This window comes from Leptodactylus fuscus, chromosome 2, assembly GCF_031893055.1.
Source record: "Leptodactylus fuscus isolate aLepFus1 chromosome 2, aLepFus1.hap2, whole genome shotgun sequence".
Taxonomy (NCBI): domain Eukaryota; kingdom Metazoa; phylum Chordata; class Amphibia; order Anura; family Leptodactylidae; genus Leptodactylus; species Leptodactylus fuscus.
Window position 1 is genome coordinate 66,280,700 of NC_134266.1, and position 21,982 is coordinate 66,302,681.

Sequence of the window (21,982 nt, forward strand, 5' to 3'; positions counted from 1 at the left end):
AGAAAGTATCCTGTGGTTCTTTGGTCGGTTCACTTTGCCACTGAGCTGTTGAGTTAGTGGTTGGATATCTGCCTCAGTGCCTACTTGAGCTTACTTTGTGTCTCAGTAGATGCGAGCTTCAGGTGTGTGTAATGGTCATCAACCTATCAGGTCTTTCCGGGGTCTGTAAAAGGCTGACTGCTGTCTTCAGTCCTTGCTGGTTTTCGTGGTTACCAGCTAGGATTCTTGGCCCAGTTTAGTAGGAGAGTTCAGTGCACGTTGTATGGTTTCAGGAGCTGAATTGGAAGTGGTGGGAGTTTTGTTCTGTGTGAGAATCTGTTTTACCCTCAACATTCCTACTCAATCCCTGTCCTGCATTTCTTGCTGCCTGTCACTGTTTTGGTATTAGTGTGTTTCTGTTTTGGGTTTCAGGTTTGTTTTTCCCCTGTCCTGTGATACCCTTTCCTCACTACTCCACTACTCCTCTCCTCAATTCCTGTTGTGTGTTTTGTGGTTGTGCTTCACCTGTCAGTTCTCCAGCATGTCCTATCCTAGTTAGTACTGTTTGCAGCTGCACTTATTCTTTTGTTAAGGGTGACGGCCTCTAGTTTCTCAGTCCCTAGCCTCTTTCAGCTCTCATCCTACCTGTCTTTGAGAGCCAGTAGTTGTCAGGGCCAAGCTTAGCTGGGGTTCCGCTGACCAACACCCTTAGGCAGGGCCTAGTCAGCCCCCGTGCGCTAGGGACAGCTTACCTACCCCATTTCCCTAGTAGTGTAAGCAGCATTCAGTACCAAGGTTGTTCGAGGATTGACACAACCGTGACAGTAGGATACTCACATATAGCTCAACATTGAGACCACCATCAATCCTGGTCAAGTATTCAATGTCTTTCACTGTGAAGCAACCCCATATCATCAGGCTAGGTATAATTTAATCATACAATAATGATAATTTGTAGGCAGATGTTCATCATAGTCCTAATGCTCACAAAAGTGGATTCATAGCTAAAATAAGTCCATATATGAACCCTACTAAAACTGCCATCTACAATTTCCATAACCCATAATAATTTCATATCATGTGGATTACTTCTGCTTGGTCATTTTGATATCTAAAAAAATTAGACTCGCCCCTAAGGCCAGTTCTGCGATGACGTTGGACCTGATATATTACATAAAGATGAAATAATTGATTAGCGTCACTGTTACTTAATTTTGTGATAACCTGAAAAGGTAATAATGGACCTAATACATTCTGAGCAAGAAACATGAATAAGAAATAGAAATTTGAAGAAAAAAGAAATAAAACAAGAGCCCATAAGCATGATGTGAATGGAGCCTAAGCAGAGATTGTTCCAAAGCGTTGTATAGGATGTACAGCCCTTAATGTCCTGTAGCGTTCTCACTCTCCACCATAATTTATGCATGAGGTACACCACAGGAAAGCGCTTAGAATAAACACAGAAGGCATGTCACTTCAAAGACTCTGGTAACTGACTACATCACAAAAATAGGTCAAGGTTAACGTTTCCAGTAGCAGTGATAACAGTATAGTCAGTTATGGTGTCATATGAATTTTGGGGTATTCAGCACATCAATATTGCTTATGTCATTTGTTGTGGGAAAAGCGACTTCATAAATTCTCTAAAGATTGCTAATTTTCAATTCCTAATGTAGCTATTATTATTGGAGTTGTTTTAATGGAGTATGAGGTTTGCAATTTAGCAGAAGCATAGCTAGGGGTTCAGCACATATCCAAGTGGGCCCCCCAATATTAACACCATACAGTGACCATATAGAGGTAGAGATCAGCTGTACACAGGGCTCTGCAGACCACTTAAATGAATAGCGAACAGATAAAATTTAGTTACTTAGGTCTAGTTCACACGGAGTTAAATTAAACTCTGCATTTCTACATTCCATCGCAACATTCTGTGATAGATTAGGCCCAAATGAATGGTCCGGAGCCTCGCGCTGTGGACATCGCGGCTGATTCAGCTGCGGAATCCGCACCAAGATAGGGCAGCTCACTTCATTTTTCCGCTACTAGCTAGTAGAAACAAGAAGCGAGCGGTTCCCATTAAGACATCTTTGGCAGCAGATTTTGAGGAGGATTTCGTGTTAAAATCCACTGCCAACTTCCCCCGTGTGAACTAGCCCTTACAGGTGACCTCTCTCACTGTAATTGTTCACATTCTCTGCGCCTTCTATCTGGACTTGTCAAAGGACAAGTCATTTTTACCGGCTGTGACTTGTCCTCACCTACACAAAGTCCCCATCCTGCTACTACCCCAAATTATAACGTATATAATATAAAAAAAACCCTGGAAATTAATATTACCCCCTGTGTGTATCTTTAGATTAATAATACTTCCCCCTTAATATATAATACCTCCCATGGGCCCCTTAAATTAGTAGAGCCCCTGTGTGCCCCCTCAATTAATAATACCCCTTATGGCTTTAAATTAATAGCAATGAAATTAATAATGCCCTTTAATTAATAATGCCCATGTGCCACCTAAAATTAAATGGTTCGTCCAGGATTTAAAAAAATATATACAGTCAGCATTTCTACTTAGGGCTCGTTCACATCTGCGCCCGGTCTCCGTTCTGCAGGTTTCCGTTTCCTGCACAAAACAGGGGCAGGAGACGGAAACCTGCAGGACTCTTTCATACCCATTCATTTGAATGGGTTTGAAAGATGTCCGACCGTGAGCGCCGGTGAGCGTTTTATGCTCTCCACCGCAAAACCATTTTTTTTAAATCAGACACAGAGTCGGACATGCAGTACTCTGTGTCCGGTTTTTAAAAACCGGTTTCGCGGCGGAGAGCATAAAACGCTCACCACCACTCACGGCCGGACTCGCTCTGACAGCTTTCCGTCTTCTGCCGACAGAAGACGGAAAGCTGAGAACGGAGACCCGAACGCTAGTGTGAACCTAGCGTTACCTGTATACTCCCCTCTGTTCCTGGACTAGGCCGGCTATCTCTTTCCCTACTTTGTAAGTATACAGAATAGCTACAGTGGTGATGTCACATCAACAGGACTCAGTGCTGCGATTAGCTGCAGTGATGTCACCATTGCAGACACTCTGTATACAAATAGAGCAGCAGAGGCGGCCAACGGCCCAGGAGTGGAGGGGAAGATATATACTGTATGCTAGGCTATCTTACACTACACTACTGCCTGCAAATATATTTTTTTTATTCTGTCAGTTTTTTGGCTCAAATTAAACTAGAATTCTGGCGCATTCAGTTTAAAAAATGTATAAGCTAAGCTTTTTCCTACTTGTTTTACTCCATTATAGAAGCAGAACAATGAAACGAACAAAAGAGCTAGATTCATTATAGAAAGACACCAACAGTGTCTAACAAGCCATCATAATGGCATTCATTAGAGTTTATATAATGGGACCCCATATGTTTAACAGAGTCTGTGACAGAGGATCCTAATACAGTCTCCAAGAAAGATGTGAAAAATTCTCAGCAGACTTTGCGGCTTCAAGGGTTTCCCTACCTAAATATATTTTTCAGAAAAAAACCTCTCGTCTGCTGTCAATATTATGACAATCCAGTTCTGAGTTGTGTCTAATAGTCTGTCTGCCAGGAATATACTTCCTAACAACCAGTGCACACCACAGCTTCCTGAATGGCAGGGTTTGCTCAAGTCTTCAGATCAAGAAAGAAATGTCACAGAACAAAGAAGAGAGAGAAGGTAAAGGCACTTCAAGGAATGGTCTCACTATGACAGTACATTTCATACACACTATTAGACCATATCAGTGGCAAATAGAAAAGGATTGTGCGTTTTAGTTTATTAAAATTATTATTTAATACTTATTATATAAAAAAAAACAATATTCTCCTCTTTCCGGGCCTCTGTTTTCTGTGCCAACAGCACCATCCATCTGTATACAGGTGCCCCGGCTGACCAGTGAGGTCCCATATGAGTGAGGGGACTGCAACAGCCAGTCTTAGGTCTCAGTCATGACCTCTTCACAAATGACATATGACAGCTGTTAAGAGGTCACCATTAAGGCCTGTGATTGGCTGCTACAGTCACTGAGCACAAATAGCTTTGAACCAGGACACAGACAGCCAGACCTATATACAGACAAATGGAGCTGCCACTGGTTTGATTTAGCTATGAGCCCCTTAGTAGCAGTATTACATAATAAACAAATGAAACAGATACCCCCTTTAACTCCTTGGGACCTCACCCATGCCTCACATTTTTAGATACCCTCTTTTTCTGCTTAAGTCACATGACTGGTCAACAGTGTCACGTTATTTAGTTGTTATTCTTTCTCAACGCCTTTGGCTGGCATATTTGAAGCAGAATCTAAAAATATCCAAGTAAATATGCTAATATATACACAATGGTTCTGATTAATTAACAGCATCAGACCGGTATCATGTGATGTATGTTACCTTTCCAATAGAAGCCTGCCCAGGGGAGGTAAGTAAAAAGAACAAACACTTATACTCACCTTTCCTGGGCATTTGACGGTCCCTGCCATACTCTTTTGGCATCTACTGGGCTCCAACTGACCTAACATATCCTGAGGCCCAATCACATTCATTAGTGGTGCCCCCAGGGTGCACCACATCAGTCGCGAGCCTGAAGAGAACGCTGGAGACAGCCGAATGCCTTGAGGATGCTCAAAAGATGTGAGGCAAGGAGAGTATGAGTGTTTGATATTCTTCTTCACCACCCTGGGCCTCCAGGAGACCCCAAAAATAGCACTGGAATGAAAAGGGATCCCGAACCTCACAAATATTAATCTAAGTTAATTTTGTGGGGTTCACCTGAAGCAGTTCAAGGCTTCCAAATCATATTATACTGGGCAGTGGAAGCTCTAGGCAGCATTTTATACTGTATGGGGCCTCTGGGGAGAATTTTATACTATGTTGGGGCACGGTGGAGCATTATACCGAGAAGGGACTCTTGGGAACGTTTTATACTGTGCGAGGCCACTGTGGAGCATTATACTGTTTGGGGCCATTGTGGAGCATTATATTGTGGGGGAAGGGCTCTTCGGAGCATTTTATACTGTGTTGGGCCAATGTGGAGCATTATCATGTGAGAGGCCACTAGGGAGCATTATACGTTAGGGAAGGTCTCAGAGGAGGATTTTATAGCATGTGGGGCCACTGTGGAGCATTATACTGTAGGAGAGGGCTCTTGGAAGTGTTTTATACTGTGTGGGGCCACTGTAGAGAATTATAATGTGTGTGGAACTATATATATATATATATATATATATATATTCTATAGTACTATAGGGGATGACTATACAGAGACAATACTCAGAAATATGCCGCGCTGGTTGCTATGTAGTCAGCACATATGCAAGATAATTAGTAAAAGATCATTCACCTAATGAAGTCTTGGCCGATATGGAGATACATTGCAGAATTTAAGCAGAATATGAACATATACTTATGAATTATAATATTTGTAGGGATTTCAGAAGCTTGACCCAGATTTGTGTATAAATGCTGTTGTCTTCCTATAATAACCTATTTTAGGGTAAGGCCCCTTGTCTCCTTGTTATGTGTCCACTTCAGAAATATTCTTTATCAACTAGCAAATGTCTCATTACTTTCCATTCAAGCAAGGTTATTGCAGTTTACCTTGAAAATATAACTCAGAAAATTCATTGCTTAACCAGCACAGCCCAAGTGAGAGATATTCTTTGAGAATGAATGGTTTAATAAAACAAGGCTAATAGGCTTTCCTATATGACTCCATATAAGTGTGTCCAAGGATTACTGTAGTGTAAAATGTGGTTGTTAGGTGTGGAGAATCTGTGCTGGAAGAGTTGGTATATCTGGATATTTTTTTAGTATATTTTATTGAAATAGCCCTACCAGTATATTTATCAATGCAGGTGTCATGGACTTCTAAAAGCTCAACAAATTAATTTTTTTTTTTTTTATTTGTATGATTTTCATCTAGTAATTCCATGTTTGTATGTTCAACCTATCACCTGGTAAAATATAAACCTAGGACATCTTTTACAAAAAATTACCCTTCTTCCAATATGCATTTGAGGATAAAAGTCCACAATTAACAGCTCAACATTTTACATGTTCTAAGTCATTTATTCCTGCAGAGGCTTAAAATAACAGAATAGTTATACTTACTGTAAAGCCAGGTATCCAACGGAGAGCTTTGGTTCAGGTCTCTGGACTTCTGGAATCTTCTGCCTACATGTGAGTGATGCAGCGATCCTCTGTCTGAATGGAGTATCACTGCTCAGCCATGGATTGGGCAGAAGATCAACCAAGATGCTACAGTATAGGAGAAAGGACTGGTTCACATCTGTGTTCGGTATTCCGTTCAGGAATTCTGCTTGGGGACCTCCGAACGGAATGTCAAAGACATTGACAAGCAGTGAGCAATGAAAGCACACGGACCCCATAAACTGTAATGCGGAGGGGAAAGTAGGTCATGAAGTGCTTTTCTCTCTGCATAACTCATGTGGACACTGCATGGAAAACACACAGACCCCATTATAGTCTATGGAGTTCATGTGCTTTCTTAAGCTCACTGCTTGTCAATGCGTTTAGTATTCCGTGTAGGCCGTCCCCATGCGGACTCCCCAAACGGAATACTGAACACAGATGTGAACCAGGCCTATAATGGCTGGTATTGTATAATAAGATGTGTGGTGATAAATAATGAGCAAAACTTTTCCAAATATTTTTTCACTGACAAACTTCCTATTACAGACGTATTTCTATGAAGGTTGACATATTGTACTATTATGCAGATCCTTGTTCCAGTCTCCTCAGGAGAAGATAGATAAAATGACATAATACAAGGTTTGAGAACCATTTCAGTTTTATTGGAAGCAGAAACAAAGAGGATTGAATTGGCCAAAAATCTAAAAATATGAGTATACCACCAGAAATTTATGTAGAGTGCTGAATTGGTGAAGGCTATATATATATATATATATATATATATATATATATATATATATATATATATATATATATATGCATTGCTCCTACAAGTGGAATGTTTTCTAGTTTCTACTGCAATAGTCATTTATTCCTGTCACGTTTGAGCTGCCCCCCTGTGTCGGTCCATCAGCGCTCCATCCCTGTGTCTTGCTGCTATTGCTTCCTGTATATAATAGGACAGCTGCTGCTTGTCATCACCTATTCTCAGCCTGCTGATTCTCTCCACAGAAACCAAGGCTGAGTTGGAAGAGCTGATGTCGGACATCAAAAAGACAGCCAACAAGGTCCGCTCCAAGCTGAAGAGTGAGTGCTCACCACCTCTCGCCACCTTTCCTCTCATCTGCTAAAAGTCTTCTGTTGTCAAGCAGCTTTGATGATTGTTATAGAAACTTGTCTTTGGCGCTGCACACTCTGATTTATACCATGTAAAATAGCACATGTATATGGCAAAGTCTAAGCAAAAAATGATACAATGTTGCAATGACCACTCATCTGTGCTAGATCAATGGTAGACATCTTCAGCACTCCAGCTGTTGTAAAAGTACAACTACCAGCATGCATACTTGCTTTGCTGTTCTTGGCACACCCATGAAATTGAATTGAGCATGTTGGGAGCTGTCGTTTCACAGCAGCTGGAGTGCCGAAGGTTGTTGACCCCTGCAATAAATTATAGTAGTCAAAAACTGTAAAAGCAGTTACCTATATAACCCTTACGCCCAATGGCTAACTTCTAATGTGTATCATGCCGGATGTCCATTCCTTCATGAGATGCTCTTGTCTGTAGTTCAAAGCAACAGTGCAAAGACATACATGGCAGCGCGCTCTGAGACAGGGACAATTTATCATATCTTGTGCTTCTGAAATACGAAGCATAGAAAATTCACAATTTTTGATACAAGCGTTGTTTGTTTTCATCCATTTTCTTCTCCACTCACCACTTTTCAAAAAAGTAAGCAGAGCATGGAAGAAGACAGCTCAGGGCAGGGACGCCTCGGCTCAACAAATTTATTGTAACATATACCAAAATACTGGTGCAAGCTATAGCTGAACCAAACACCAGTGTCTGATATAGGTCTCAATTCTGGTGAATGGATCCCCCCACAATGCGCCTGGGTAAAGAGATCAGTGCTTCGTTATGTTCACGTGGTGGAAAATAAAGAGGAAATCCTCTTCATTTTCCGCCGCTGGCATTTTTGCCGTGATCTAGGTACTGAATTCCTATACAAGTAAATGTTTAGCAAACTATCTAACTAATTAATTCCAAAATATTATACGTAAAGTCCTGCACGTACCCGAATCTGGGGTAAATTATTAGTATGATGGGTCCTACGCTATGAAGAAATTGTGTAATTCTCCATTTTCTTCTTCCTGGGTTTATGAGAACATCTCAAGAATAAAAAATAGTTGTGTATAAATACAGTAATGGTATCTGCCATAGTGCATACAGTTAGGGCCAGAAATATTTGGACAGTGACACAAGTTTTGTTATTTTAGCTGTTTACTAAAACATGTTCAGAAATACAATTATATATATAATATGGGCTAAAAGTGCACACTCCCAGCTGCAATATGAGAGTTTCCACATCCAAATCGGAGAAAGGGTTTAGGAATCATAGCTCTGTAATGCATAGCCTCCTCTTTTTCAAGGGACCAAAAGTAATTGGACAATGGACTCTAAGGGCTGCAATTAACTCTGAAGGCGTCTCCCTCGTAAACCTGTAATCAATGAAGTAGTTAAAAGGTCTGGGGTTGATTCCAGGTGTGTGGTTTTGCATTTGGAAGCTGTTGCTGTGACCAGACAACATGTGGTCAAAGGAACTCTCAATTGAGGTGAAGCAGAACATCCTGAGGCTGAAAAAAAAGAAAAAATCCATCAGCGAGATAGCAGACATGCTTGGAGTAGCAAAATCAACAGTCGGGTACATTCTAAGAAAAAAGGAATTGACTGGTGAGGTTGGGAACTCAAAAAGGCCTGGGCGTCCACGGATGACAACAGTGGTGGATGATCGCCGCATACTTTCTTTGGTCAAGAAGAACCCGTTCACAACATCAACTGAAGTCCAGAACACTCTTAGTGAAGTAGGTGTATCTGTCTCTAAGTCAACAGTAAAGAGAAGACTCCATGAAAGTAAATACAAAGGGTTCACATCTAGTTGCAAACCATTCATCAATTCCAAAAATAGACAGGCCAGAGTTAAATTTTCTGAAAAACACCTCAAGAAGCCAGCTCAGTTCTGGAAAAGTATTCTATGGACAGATGAGACAAATATCAACCTGTACCAGAATGATGGGAAGAAAAAAGTTTGGAGAAGAAAGGGAACGGCACATGATCCAAGGCACACCACATCCTCTGTAAAACATGGTGGAGGCAATGTGATGGCATGGGCATGCATGGCTTTCAATGGCACTGGGTCACTTGTGTTTATTGATGACATAACAGCAGACAAGTAGCCGGATGAATTCTGAAATGTACCGGGATATACTTTCAGCCCAGATTCAGCCAAATGCTGCCAAGTTGATTGGACGGCGCTTCATAGTACAGATGGACAATGACCCCAAGCATACAGCCAAAGCTACCCAGGAGTTCATGAGTGCAAAAAGGTGGAACATTCTGCAATGGCCAAGTCAATCACCAGATCTTAACCCAATTGAGCATGCATTTCACTTGCTCAAATCCAGATTTAAGGTGGAAAGACCCACAAACAAGCAAGACCTGAAGGCTGCGGCTGTAAAGGCCTGGCAAAGCATTAAGAAGGAGGAAACCCAGCGTTTGGTGATGTCCATGGGTTCCAGACTTAAGGCAGTGATTGCCTCCAAAGGATTCGCAACAAAATATTGAAAATAAAAATATTTTGTTTGGGTTATGTTTATTTGTCCAATTACTTTTGAGCTCCTAAAATGTGGAGTGTTTGTAAAGAAATGTGTACAATTCCTACATTTTCTATCAGATATTTTTGTTCAACCCTTCAAATTAAACGTTACAATCTGCACTTGAATTCTGTTGTAGAGGTTTCATTTCAAAACCAATGTGGTGGCATGCAGAGCCCAACTCGCGAAAATTGTGTCACTGTCCAAATATTTCTGGCCCTAACTGTATATAGTATCAGCCAAGCTGCATAAATATAGTTATAGTAGGGCAGAAATGCAATAATATTTGATAGTTTATACTGGATTAATATTAGTCAGTGCATGAATACAGCTAAACTCTCTGACATAATACATACATACAGTAACAGTATAAGATAACACATACACCAATAGCATTAATGTGAACATTACCTATACAAGAGTGCATAGATACCTTACAACTGCCTGCTCAGAACACAGACCCTCCAGACAAGATTGAAAAAAGATATGTTGGTTAATACCAACAAGGGATAATAATATATTCTATTCCTCAATTCTTGCTTCTTATCTGCTTTATAGCAAAAATCCTATGGGTTAGAGCTATGAGTTGTGGCTACTGTTTAACTACAAGAAGTCTGCTATGCTTCCAAGTCTTACAGAGAGATGACTTCTCGTAAAGCAAAAGCAGAATAATTGTAAAGATTACTATACCACCAGTACAGGGTGGGCAAAACACATGTGACTGGCCCCCTATTCCAGGTATACCAATATTATAAGATAAGATAATCCTTTAATAGTCCCACATTGGGGAAATTACCATCACACAGTGACGAAATAAGCGTTTCGTAGACCATTTAAGAGAATACAGCACAGTAATTTAGTGACTCTAAGCAGTGGCGTAACTAGGAATGGCGGGGCCCTGTGGCGAACTTTAACAAGAGGGGGGAATGGGGGTGCAAGCTGTGTGCGAGCAAGAGGGTGCGCCCCCACGTCATCCTCTTTGCTCACACACAGCCTGTGCCACCTCCTCTTGCTCACATAGGGCAGAATGGGGGGTGCAGACTGTGAGCAAGAGGGGTACATGGGTGTGCAGGCTGTGTGTGAAAAAGGAAGGAATGGGTTTCTCACACACAGCCTGCACACCCATGTATCCCTCTTGCTGACAGTCTGCACCCCTCCATTCCCTCCTTTTGCTCACAGCCTGCACACCCATGTACCCCTCTTCCTCACAGATATCCTTCAACCTATTCCCCTTCATTGTACACTGACCTGTACAATCTGGATAGCTCCGCCCACAAAAGACACTGATTCTATCTTATTTGGTTAAAGGACCTTTGATGACGTCATCTCACAGGTCCTGTAACCTGCTAGTATAGATACCAGCACAGGGCTTGGGAAAGCGGGCAGGAGATAGAAGTTTCTCCTGCCTGCTGTCATTATGCCTGTTGTCATTACGCAAGTGCCAGGAGGCAGGGGCCCGGATAGCAGACCTTTCCACGATCCGGGCAGGCTTCAGGCCTAGTCGTCTGACGTCTCATGACCCCGGCCTGCGTCCCGGGTCATGTGACATCTGACGTCATTGAAGATGTACTACAGCGGAGGCTGACAGCGTAGGAGACGGGAGATAGGTGAGTAACAGTGGGTTTTTTTTATGTTTTTCTCCCCCGGGTCTCTGATCATTATACTCTGCGGTCTGAAAAGACCCCAGAGTATAATAATTGTTTATGGGTGTCCACAGTGGGGCATAATACTGTGTGCAGGAGCCACTATGGGGTATAATACTGTGGGTAGGGGCCACTGAGAGACATAATACTGTGTAGAGGGGCCACTATTGGGGATAATACTTTGTGGAGGGGCCACTGAAGGACATAATAGTGTGTGGAGGGGCCACTTAGGGATATAATACTGTGTGCAGGGGCCACTGTGGAACATAATACTGTGTGCAGGGTCCACTAAGGGACATAATACTGTGTGCAGGGGCCACTATGGGACATAATACTGTGTGCAGGGTCCACTATGGGGTATAATACTGTGTGCAGGGGCCATTATGGGGCATAATAGAGTGCGCAGGAATGCGTAGGAAGGGGTCGGTCGAGGTCTTCGGTGTCGGTCGGGGGGGGGGGGGGCCATGTCAAAAGTTCGCCACGGGGCCCCGCCATTCCTAGTTACGCCACTGGCAGGGAGTCTATATTTTGCTGCTCTACCATCAGTTTCAGCTGTATTGGTGTCCTTCAGAAGTCAATACACTTTGCCCTCCCTTGTCACTACTCACCCTCCTTCACATTAGCTACATGTTTGCGAGAAAGTTTATGGAAAACGTCATGATTGCTGAAAAGATTTAGGAACATCTCACATGGAAAATTTTTGCCATCACTACGGCCTCTTCACTAAATACCAAGCACAGTGCTGTACATTGCTTAGGAGCTTTGGTTGATATTGTAGCTTAGCTCTTAGCACCTCTGCCACTTTGAACAGCTGATCTGCGGGACTCCTGGGTATAGGACCCCCACTTATTTAATCTTGATGACCTATCCGAAGCATAGGTTGTCAATATTTAACTCTTAGAAAACCTTTACAGATGCGGTCCATGGGAATGACCACGGTTATCAATCAATCGGTAGTGCTACCGAAAGTCTTTATGTAGCCCAGACCTTAAAAAGAGGAAAGGATTAAGTGGTTGCTAAATGGATGCAGTCTATTCAGTCCATGCCTCCCAGTAAGCGGCTGTTAGAACAAGTCTTATTCAGATACATTTATTATCAATTACTGAGCGCGCTCAGTAGCTCTTCAATTGATAATTTGCGCTTAAACACTTCCAATTATATAAAACAGAGCTGTCCAAATGTATTTAACTTTATTATGTGCCGGCAGGCTGAATAGCATTCATTTATTATAGAAGAGTCTATAGAGGTTGTTAGAGATCTGCTGCAGTCCAACTTATGGCTTGTGAAATACAGCCCCCCCCCCCCCCCCATTAAAAAGAATAGAAAGCATCATTCTTTCTACTTTACTATCTATATAAATGCATAGTATAGGTTTAAACTCTGCGTTCCTTAGCAGCTGTTGATGTATTGGGTGTAATGTAGCCAGAACGGTCTATGTAACCCCTATAGTTTGTGTTGTGCTCTCTCCTCTATATAATTGCTCATCTTCTCTCTTCCCAAATGTTCCTTGACCGGGAACAATATTCCAGAGGATCCACCAGAGGTTGTTGTGGCAAACAGACGTACGTTTGTAGAATTTTGGCAGGATACTCCGTGCCCTGCCTAAGCACTTCTGGTGGGAGTGGAAACAGTCACTATGTTGGGATGCTGCTCTGTACTTCTGTCTCTGGCACTGCCAATGGCCCACACTGACCCAGCATTGGTTCCCAAACTGTAACAGTCTTTGACTGCTTACTATCTTCTATCCCAGCAAAAACTTTTGAGCCTACTTCTGCAGCAAACCTATGAAATCAAAATCCTCTGGTCCCTGCATCCACTCCATGACAGTCGGACAATACACTAAGGCTCCGTTCCCACGGAGTAACACGCCGCTAATTTATTTAGACACGTAAACACGTGTCAGAGCGAGGCGCTTCAAAACAGATCCCATGGATTTCAATGGGTGCCGGCTTACGCGCGCTACACATTGAAATCAATGGGAGGCTTTATAACCCATTGATTTCAATGGGTAGCGCACATAAGCCGGCACCCATTGAAGTCAATGGGATCTGATTTGAAGCGCCTCGCTCTGACACGTGTTTACGTGTCTAAATGAGCGGCATGTTACTCCGTGGGAATGGAGCCTAAGGCTTCCCGTCAAACTGTGTCTGTCTACAGCCCACTGGTACAAGCCAAACTGGCTGTACTCAAGAATGTTGCGTTCGCACACTATTAGATATGCGTCTCTGCCACCTCACATAATCTGGCCTCACATGCTGCTACTGGCACCAAACTCTTATATTTAATACTTTTCTTCTGACAGTTCTCTGGCTCTAGAATATGAAGGCTATTGCCCTTAATCTGCCCCTTGCCAGTTCCCTCTCACAGCACAAATGAATATAGAGATTATACAGAGTTCTTCTTCTTTTGTCTCTTTTTCCCAACACTTTTTATTGACTGAAAAGCTTTTTGAACAAAGAACCTAAAGGCACTACAGGGTGACGTATACTGAGGGAGTTATAGCTTTCCCTTAATATTATATACTATAACGATAGATAGATAGATTGATAGATAGATAGATAGATAGATAGATAGATAGATAGATAGATAGATAGATAGATAGATAGATAGATAGACATGTGATTTTGATATGTGGAAACAAAAGTGAAAAGGAAAACCAAAAACTAGTTGACAGATATTTATATGACAAACTTATTCTCATGATTTTTCTTTTTTTCAGATATTGAACAAAGCATTGAGCAGGAAGAAGCCATGAACCGCTCTTCTGCTGACCTGCGCATCCGGAAAACACAGGTAAGAAAATAAAACACTATGGGTTAAAACCATATACTGGAATTATCAAATATTTTTGGATTGTCGTAACCAGACAGAACATTTGAGATGACAAATACATTCTCTGTAAAGCGGGGCAACGTAGGGACTCAATGGTTAGCACTGCAGCCTTGCAGTGTTGGAGTCCTGGGTTCAAATTCTGCAAGGAACAACATCTGTTTATATGTTCTCCCTGTGTTTGCGTGGATTTCCTCCCATACTACAAAGACATACTGATAGGAAAAAAAATGTACATTGTGATCCCTATATGGGGCTCACAATCTACATATGAAAAAAAAAAAAACATTCTTTGTAAAGCATTCAGCTGTTACTCCTGACTCTAGGTTTACACTAGCGCTCGAGCTTCTCCATCCTAGATTCCATTCAAGGAAGACTGGTGGACCCCATTATAGTCTGTGGGTTTCCGTGTGTAACCACTTTTTAAGTGCTAGTGTGAACCTAGTGATACTTGACAACATTTTAGGCTGAGTTTTAGAGAATCTCTGCTTTGGCATATGGGAGGAATATGCAAATCTGTCTCCCAAGATGTAAATAGGGAGACAGTGCCTTGTGTGTTATGCTGCCCTCTATAGGAAGCACCCTGAACATCATGCCCGACTTTCCCAGAAGCTTTTACTGCATGATGCCGAGAAAAGCAGGAAGTGAAGAGAGCACAACAGCCTGCAGGTTAGTGAACAAGCGTCATGGGAATACCCCTTTAAGGAGTGACAGTATCTCGATAATCTGGTCTCTCAGCCTCTCACTTCTACCAAGTCAGATCTCTCTACGCTGTGCTGACGAGGTCCAACCAGACCGAAACGGTGGTCAGTAGCTGAGAAACTAACTTGGTAAAAATCCCACATTATGCAGTAAAGGCTTCTGGGAAAGTCGGGCATGATGTTCAGGGTTCTTCCCATAGAGGACAGCATAACAGAGGCACTGTCTCCCTATTTACATCTTGGGAGACAGATTTGCATATTCCTCCCATGATCCCTTACAGTGGAGCGACTATGGCTGTATGTCTCCACACACCTAATAGGTGGTCTCTCCTTAAGGAATGACATTATCCCCATGCTTGGGCATAGAAACTTTTGGGTGTGGGGCAACACAGTGTCTCAGTGGTTAGCACTGCAGCCTTGCAGCACTGGAGTCTTGGGTTAGAATCCCCCCAGGAACGACATCTGCAAGGAGTTTGTATGTTCTCCCTGTGTTTGCGTGGATTTCCTCCCATTCTACAAAAACATACTTAAATGGAAACAAAATGTACATTGTGATCCCTACATAGGGCTCATAATCTACATTTAAGAAAAGAAACTTTTGGGTTTAGCCAATGCAGAAAAAATATAATATCAGAGAACATCCCACCTCACCTCCTGCGTGCTCGACCCGATCCAGTCACACCTCATCCCCAAACTCGCTGAAGTCATTACTCCAGCCCTAACCCATCTCTTCAATCTATCCCTAACCAATGGATCCTTCCCCTCAGCCTTCAAACACGCCACTGTCACTCCTATACTTAAGAAACCGTCCCTCGACCCTTCCTCTCCTGCCAACTATCGTTACATCTCTCTGCTCCCGTACGCCTCAAAACTTCTTGAGCAGCATGTCCACTCCGAACTCTCCTCCTATTTCTCATCCAACCTGCTCTTTGACAGTCTACAGTCAGGCTTCAGACCCCGGCACTCCACTGAAACTGCCCTAACAAAAGTCACTAACGACTTGCTAACCGCCAAAGCCAAGCGCCATTACTCTGTCCTCTTCCTCCTCCTCGACCTCTCCTCTGCCTTTGATACAGTTGAACACTCCCTCCTGTTAGAAATTCTCTCATCCCTTGGTATCTCAGACCTGGCCCTTTCCTGGATCTCCTCATACCTCACTGACCGCACATTCAGCGTCTCCCACTCGCACACCACCTCCTCACCACGCCCTCTCTCTGTAGGTGTCCCCCAAGGCTCCGTCCTAGGACCCCTCCTGTTCTCCATCTACACCCTTGGCTTTCAGTACCACTGCTATGCCGATGACACCCAAGTCTACATCTCTGGACCGGACATTACCTCCCTGCTGGCCAGAATTCCAGATTGTTTAGCGGCCGTAGCCTCCTTCCTCTCCTCCCGCTTTCTCAAACTCAACATGGAGAAAATGGAGTTCATCATCTTCAGCCCATTCTGTATGGCCCCTCCACCTGACCCATCTATCAAAGTTAATGGAACCACAATTACCCCTGTCCCACAGGCCCGATGCCTTGGGGTAACCTTGGACTCTGACCTATCCTTCAAGCCACATATTCAAGCCCTCAACACCTCCTGCCGCCTCCAGCTCAAGAACATCCACCGAATTCGCCCCTTCCTCACCCAGGAAACTACCAAGATGCTCGTCCAGGCCCTCATAATCTCCCGCCTAGACTACTGCAACACCCTTCTCCATGGACTCCCAGCAAACACCCTCGCCCCCCTCCAGTCCACCTTAAACTACGCTGCTCGCTTCATCCACCTCACCCCCCGATCTTCATCGGCTGCTCCCCTCTGCCAGTCCCTCCACTGGTTACCCATAGCCCAGCGAATTGAGTTCAAGCTACTAACGCTAACATACAAAGCCATCCACAACCTGGCCCCTCCATATATCTCTGACCTCATCTCCCGCTACCTGCCCACACGTAACCTCAGATCCTCCAATGACCTCCTACTCCGCTCTGCTCTCATCCACTCCTCACACAACCAACTCCAAGATTTCTCCCGTGCATCCCCCATACTCTGGAACTCCTTACCACGACACATAAGACTGATCCCCACAATCACAGGCTTCAAGAAGGCCCTGAAGACTCACCTATTCAGAAAGGCCTACAACCTCCAATAACACTATCACCACACCACCATCTATACAGTATCCCCCTCTCCTGTCTCTACCCCCCTTCCCCATAAATTGTAAGCCCTCGCGGGCAGGGCCTTCTACCCCACTGTGCCAGTCGGTCACTGTTAGTATTATATCTACCTGTATATTCTGTGTATTGTATGTAACCCCCAAATGTAAAGCACCATGGAATTAATGGTGCTATATAAATAAATAATAATAATAATAGATCATGGCTAGCTTTTCGCATGCTACAACTGCAGATCCTTCAGAAAGTGCCCAACATATCCTTTGGATAATACCGTACCTCCATAACCCTGATACTATGGCATAACTGAGCTATTGAGCACTGGTAACACTTATATCATGACAACAGGAATCTATTGATTTTCTTTATATTCTCATTTCTTCCTAGCACTCAACATTGTCTCGCAAGTTTGTAGAGGTGATGTCTGAATACAATGCCACTCAGTCAGATTACCGTGAACGCTGCAAAGGCCGTATCCAGAGGCAGCTTGAAATCAGTACGTTTTTGGTGTTTATTTTATATGTGGTATTTTTATATATTGATCTTAATATTCACGTAAAATATTGTAAAGCTCTAAACTTGTCAGAGAACTCATTGCATTTACATTCTGCAGATAAATCCTAATTTTTGCTGACTAGTAAGATGGTCATTTAATGGGGTTACCCTACATAGGAAATAATGACAAATTACTTAGATATACCCTAAATTCCTGAATGGTGGGGTCTGACTTCTGAGACTTTCACCAATTCCTAAAAGGAAGGGACTAGTGTCCTGGTTAGTTTTTAGTGAATTGCAACTAGTACGGTATAGCATTGTGTAAAGGTGAAAACCAAAATAACATAGAATAACTGATAAATAAATGATTTTGGGACCCAGAACAAGAGTCCCATGTTCTCCAGTTTGAATGGTGGAGTTGACATGCATGCACCCGGTTGCTTCATTCATTCATTGATTATGGGGTTGACAACAATAGATGAGTATAGAGTTTGCCTCTTTCCATTGGCTCCATAGATTTTAAAGCAGCAATAATATGCTTGCAGGACTCTAAGTCAAACCTCAGGGAGGAATAACAGAGAGCTCTTGCATTCAGCGGGGTTTCTATGAATCAAGCAGTTTTCACCTATCTTAAAGATAGGCAATGAATGTCCTTTATGGTAGGTTACAATTTTTTCTATGAATATGTGTGATTACTTCTATCCATTTAAGTAGCCATGGATGAGAGGTTTAGTACATTGTAAGGTTCCAGGAGGTCATGTCAGCTCAGAAGATGTCTGATCATTTTCATGAAGGAGACATCATCCCTGCCACAACTCATATTTATAGTGACAGCCTGCTGAGTGCATGACAGACACAGGAAGAACAGGAGACAGAGGGATATCTCTTGGGGTTGGATATGCCCTTGAGTTCTGCCAGAGGTTGTTCTGTGCTTTGCAGGACTAGCCTATTATATATATATTGGAAATGAGAAGTCTCCTATTTGCTAATACATGAGAACACCATGGCAGGAGAAGACTAATAGGAACATCACCCTGTGGGCTATAACTGACTTGGTGTCATTGCTGCTGATTTGGATCCTGTGTTGGAAGTAAGTAGGAAGAGCAATCGACATGTCCTACTTGTGGCAGTCATCTGGGTTTCAATAAATGGTATCTAAATGGAAATTTAAGGATTCTTGTCAATTTTTTAAGCAGACATGTCTGGACTGAACAAAGTTTAAATGGACCTGCAACTTTGGAATTTTTATTTTGTAAGCTTACCAGATGAAAAATGGCAAAAAGGGACAACACGGTGGCTCAGTGGTTAGCACTGCAGCGCTGAAGTCCTGGGTTCGAATCCTGCCAGGAACAACGTCTGTAAGGAGTTTGTTTGTTCTCCCCGTGTTTGCATAGATTTCCTCCCATTCTACAAAAGACATACTGATAGGGAAAAAATGTACATTGTGATCCCTTTATGGGGCTCACTATCTACATTAAAAAAGAAAAGTGGCAAAAACAAGTGTTCTGTCACAGAGCGTTATGAGTGGCCTAATCTTTACAATGCTTGCCGCCAGCTTTGTTTTTACTGTGATCACACTTTTTCCACCTATACCTCCTCCTGCATATAGTACAGGCAGACTTACTGTTTGTTATATGGTAATTTGTCAACTTCCTCCTCTTCCTACTGTCCCTAAATAAGGACTATAAGGGACTACAAGGCATTATATAGACAGCTTGTTGCTAAATGTGAGAATTATTCAATTTCCACTTCCAATGTAAAGCCAACACTTATAGGCATTTTCCCATGAACAAAAAAAAAATACCTAAAGTTGTAGAGAAATAACATTCAAAAATTTAAAATTTTTAAAGATTTTCTCTAACCATCTGAGGGCCGGCTCACACCAGCGCCCGGTCTCCGTTATGCAGGTTTCCGTTTTCTGCCCGAGAAACTGAACAGGAGAGGGAAAGCAGCAGACAGTTTTCAAACCCATTCATTTGAATGGGTGTGAAAAGTGTCCGCCTGTGAGCGTCTTCTGCTCTCCGTGGCGAAACCTTTTTTTTTTTTAACCAGACACAAAGTCGGACATGCAGGACTTTGTGTCCGGTTAAAAAAAAAAAGTGGTGACAGTCTTTGGTCTTGAACAATTGCCAATGGACACGACCATGAATGCAGAAACTTTCTATGGTCTGGGACTTGTCAGAAACCCATCTATGATTTCCATATTGTGACTGTATGTCGGATCCCTGCCTGTATCTGTGTGAGGGGAAATTATGGCTTGGCTTTTGACAAATGTCAAGCCATAGAAAACTCCTGTGTTCATGGATGTATCCAGCAACCTAACAAGATTAAAATCTGACACCACTAAGATGTTTAGAGAGGAATCTCTACAAGTGAAACATTTTAAAGAATTTGTAGTTACATGTACAGCTTTTGTCCACACGGTTAAATATAGGTACGCTTGTGGGAAAAGCCTTTCCATGCAGGTCATCTCTGAGGGCTCCAACACACCCTGTGATCTTCTTCTGTTCATAGGCCCCTTTTAACTGCTATTTTTTCAATTTGAAATCCTGTTCTAATTAATAGTATATATCTGTAAAGCGTATTCAGCTAGTGCTGAACTTCGAAGGAAGCTGTCACATTGAACAATGGGTCAGATCTGTAGACAGGATTTTATAGCACAGGAGGAACTGAACAGATTGATGTATAGTTTTTAGGAAAAGATTCAGTATAATTTGTATTTTATTTATTACCTGTCAGGGACACTAAATCTTGGTACATCTTGGTACATAAGGGCCTGGGGGTGGTTTAGTGTCCTAAATCGACCTGGCAGGTTCCCTTTGCTCTTCCTATGCTTAGTTGTTCAGTGGGCCATGGTACTCTGTGACTAGAAAGCAGTCACATAACAAGATTATATTCAGAGAAACTGATATCCAGGTCTTTACTTAGGGTTTCCTCAAAGATCAATGTTTTTGGTTAATGTACTGCCCATGTGCCCCATCGACACCACAAGGACCCATTAAATTGTATATGTTTATTCACACATCCTTCTATTGGTGGAGACCAATGGTGTGTATGGAAAATGTGGAAGCACTTACTACTTTTGCACTATTTACAGAGAAAACTCAGTCAATGGGTCTGCGAAAATGACTTATAAAACATGGATCACATCTGTATGCAATACTTTGGTTACAGATCCAAATACAAGTAAAGCCAGTAGTACATATGTGAAAACACGTAAAAAGATTTACAATGCAATGTGGACATTGTGGGTCGGACTGGGGTGTCTAGGGCCCACCAGTGGAATTGTTTCTAGGGGCCCACCGCCAGGACCCTGCAGATCAGCGGCGGTACCAAGACACGACGACTAAAGGTAATAACATGTAGGGAGCCATGCTGCTCACCCACTATACCATGTGCACTACCTAAATGTACTGCTACACCTTTTATGGAAAGTGAACAGCATGGCTCCTAGAAATGCTACTATTACCTGTAGCTGCTCGGTCCTGGAAAATTCTGATCTGTAGATGTCCTGGCTGTTGTATCATCGCAGATGTAATATTGATGGCTTATCCTAAGGACAGACCATCAATATTAGAAAGATGAATAAATACGTTAGGGCTAGTTCACATGGAGATACATGAACTCGGTGTGTGAATATTCCGTCGCAGATGCCAGGCATTTCGTCGTGGCATCCCGCTTCAGATTAGGCCCAAATGAATGGGCCAGAGCCTCGCACCGCAGATGCTGAGACTGGAACATGCGGACAGAAAAGTACTTCATGATCTACTTTCTTGTCCGCATGTTCCGTACAGAGACCGCACGGAAAGCACACGGACTCCATTATAGTCTATGGCGTCCATATGCTTTCACTGCACACCGCTTGCTAATGCTTTCGAAGTTCATTTGGGGGGGGGCCCATGCGGACTCCCCGAACGGATTACCAAACGCAGATGTGAACCAGGCCTTATACATATACCATATATACATTATTATAGCATATATACACACATATACATTTATATACATTCATATACCATATATGTCATATATATACTTATATGAATGTATGAATACTATATATACTCACATATATACATACACTCACTCCTACACATTATTATAGTATACTGTATATACATACCTGTATACAAACATATAGTACTCACACAAAATACAAGACACAAACTTTAAACAAATGTACACATACACTCACCGGCCACTTTATTAGGTACACCATGCTAGTAACGGGTTGGACCCCCTTTTGCCTTCAGAACTGCCTCAATTCTTCGTGGCATAGATTCAACAAGGTGCTGGAAGCATTCCTCAGAGATTTTGGTCCATATTGACATTATGGC

At 42.6% G+C, this 21,982-nt stretch overlaps 1 protein-coding gene across 3 annotated transcripts in view; it reads left to right on the forward strand.

The window, feature by feature from the left end:
* Window positions 1–21,982, forward strand: part of STX1A (syntaxin 1A) — a 130,748-nt gene that overhangs the window by 98,437 nt on the left and 10,329 nt on the right. For all 3 annotated transcript variants that reach the window (XM_075263902.1, XM_075263903.1, XM_075263901.1), the window contains exons 4-6: window positions 7,182–7,256; window positions 14,184–14,257; window positions 17,538–17,646. In XM_075263902.1, coding sequence (XP_075120003.1) covers window positions 7,182–7,256; window positions 14,184–14,257; window positions 17,538–17,646 — 258 coding nt within the window. The remainder of the gene's footprint in view (window positions 1–7,181; window positions 7,257–14,183; window positions 14,258–17,537; window positions 17,647–21,982) is intronic.